The sequence below is a fragment of the Austrofundulus limnaeus genome, unplaced genomic scaffold (genome assembly GCF_001266775.1).
Source record: "Austrofundulus limnaeus strain Quisiro unplaced genomic scaffold, Austrofundulus_limnaeus-1.0 Scaffold298, whole genome shotgun sequence".
Classification (NCBI taxonomy): domain Eukaryota; kingdom Metazoa; phylum Chordata; class Actinopteri; order Cyprinodontiformes; family Rivulidae; genus Austrofundulus; species Austrofundulus limnaeus.
Genome location: NW_013952700.1, coordinates 609393 through 610970, shown reverse-complemented (window position 1 = coordinate 610970; position 1578 = coordinate 609393). Strand labels below are relative to the sequence as shown.

The 1578-nt window shown below is 58.8% G+C and overlaps 1 protein-coding gene across 2 annotated transcripts in view; it reads right to left on the bottom strand.

Moving 5' to 3' along the window:
- si:dkey-156n14.3 (zinc finger protein ZXDC) overlaps positions 1–1578 on the bottom strand; it is a gene marked incomplete at its 5' end in the record, with an annotated part of 31268 nt that overhangs the window by 28539 nt on the left and 1151 nt on the right. For both annotated transcript variants that reach the window (XM_014021582.1, XM_014021583.1), the window contains 2 exon segments: positions 59–211; positions 287–1558. In XM_014021582.1, coding sequence (XP_013877036.1) covers positions 59–211; positions 287–1558 — 1425 coding nt within the window.

Genomic DNA, 1578 nt, shown 5'->3' with positions numbered 1-1578 from the left:
ACACACACACACACACACACACACACACACACACACACACACGCACGCTAACACTCACCCGTGTGACTCCTCATGTGTATTTTGAGGCGACAGGCCTTGTCGTACGTCTTGTGGCAGCCTGGGTAAGTGCATGCGAAGTGTCCCGTTTCTCTGAAGTGGGTGCGGTTGTGGGAGAACAAGGCACTGAAGGTGATGAAGGTCTTCTCACAGCCTGCAAACAGGGACAGACGACGTGAAAACATGTCGAAGGAGAGTCACGAGCAGCAGCTCCCACAGCACAGCCCACCTGGGAATTCACACTTGTGGGGTCTCTGCGGCTCAAAATGAACCCTCTGATGGTTGGTGAGGCGCGTGCTGCTGCGAAACTTCTCGTTGCAGATGTCGCAGACGAAGGCACTGTCCTGCTCGTGGACCTTCAGGTGCGCCTTCAGGTTGTAGACCGTGGTGAAGCGCCGCCCGCAGCCTTCGAACTGGCAGGCGTGAGGCCGCTGCTTGTCGTGGGACTGGAGGTGGCGCTTCAGCTTGTAGGAGGTGGCGAAGGCCCAGCCGCAGCCCTCCACGCTGCACTGGTACGGCCGAGGGTCCTCCGTGTGGTTCAGGAGGTGGACCTTCAGCTTCTGACGGGACTCAAACGTGCAGGAGCAGCCAGGTTCTGGACACAGGAAAGAGGCCGCGGCGCCTTTCTTGGGCCTGCTGAGCCGCAGAGAGCTTCGGTCCTCGCTGTCACAGCCCGCCACGGTGGTTCTGGGCGAGGGCGACACCAGGTCCGGTTCTGTTAAAGCACACAGCGCCTCCCCGTCCTCCTTACTGGGACAGGAATGTAGTGAGGTGCTGAGTTCTGAGAAGGAGCAGTCATCCACCAGAGCCAGCTCAGAGTCGCTGACAGACAGACCGGGTCTGGACTCGTCCTGGTGCTTTGGACTGGCCACTGCCAGGGTGCTGATCTTCCCTATGGACTTGGTGCCGCTGTCATAGTTCAGCAGGACAATGTCTTCATGGTCTTTCATCCCCAGGTGCTCCTTCAGGCTGACCATGCCGTCCTCCTTGTGGACATAGCCCTCAGGTGGGGCAGCGAGGGTCAGGATGCCGTTCTCAATGGTCACTATGATGCTTTGGTTGTTTATGGTGATGGTTCCAGTAAAGGTCTCACTGGCGGGCAGACTGGGGGAGGCCGTGACTGGACTTGTTCGGTCCTCCGGCCTCTTTGAGTTGGAGATTTGTTCTGGTTTGTCGGTGCTTACAGTCTCAGTGCTGTCGTCAGCGCAGGTGTCCCGCAGCTGCAGCTTCCCCTCGCTGTTCTGGGTGCAGATCTGACCGCAGAGCCGGTCGCCATATTTGTTTGTCAGAACCACATCTTCCACCGTGTGGTGACAGGCCTGCTTGTTCTGACCCGCAGCCGAACTGTTCTGACCCGCAGCCGAACTGTTCTGACTCACAGCCGAACTGTTCTGACTCGCAGCCGAACTGTTCTGACCCGCAGCCGAACTGTTCTGACCCGCAGCCGGACTGTTCTGACCCGCAGCCGAACTGTTCTGACCCGCAGCCGAACTGTTCTGACCCGCAGCCGGACTGTTCTGA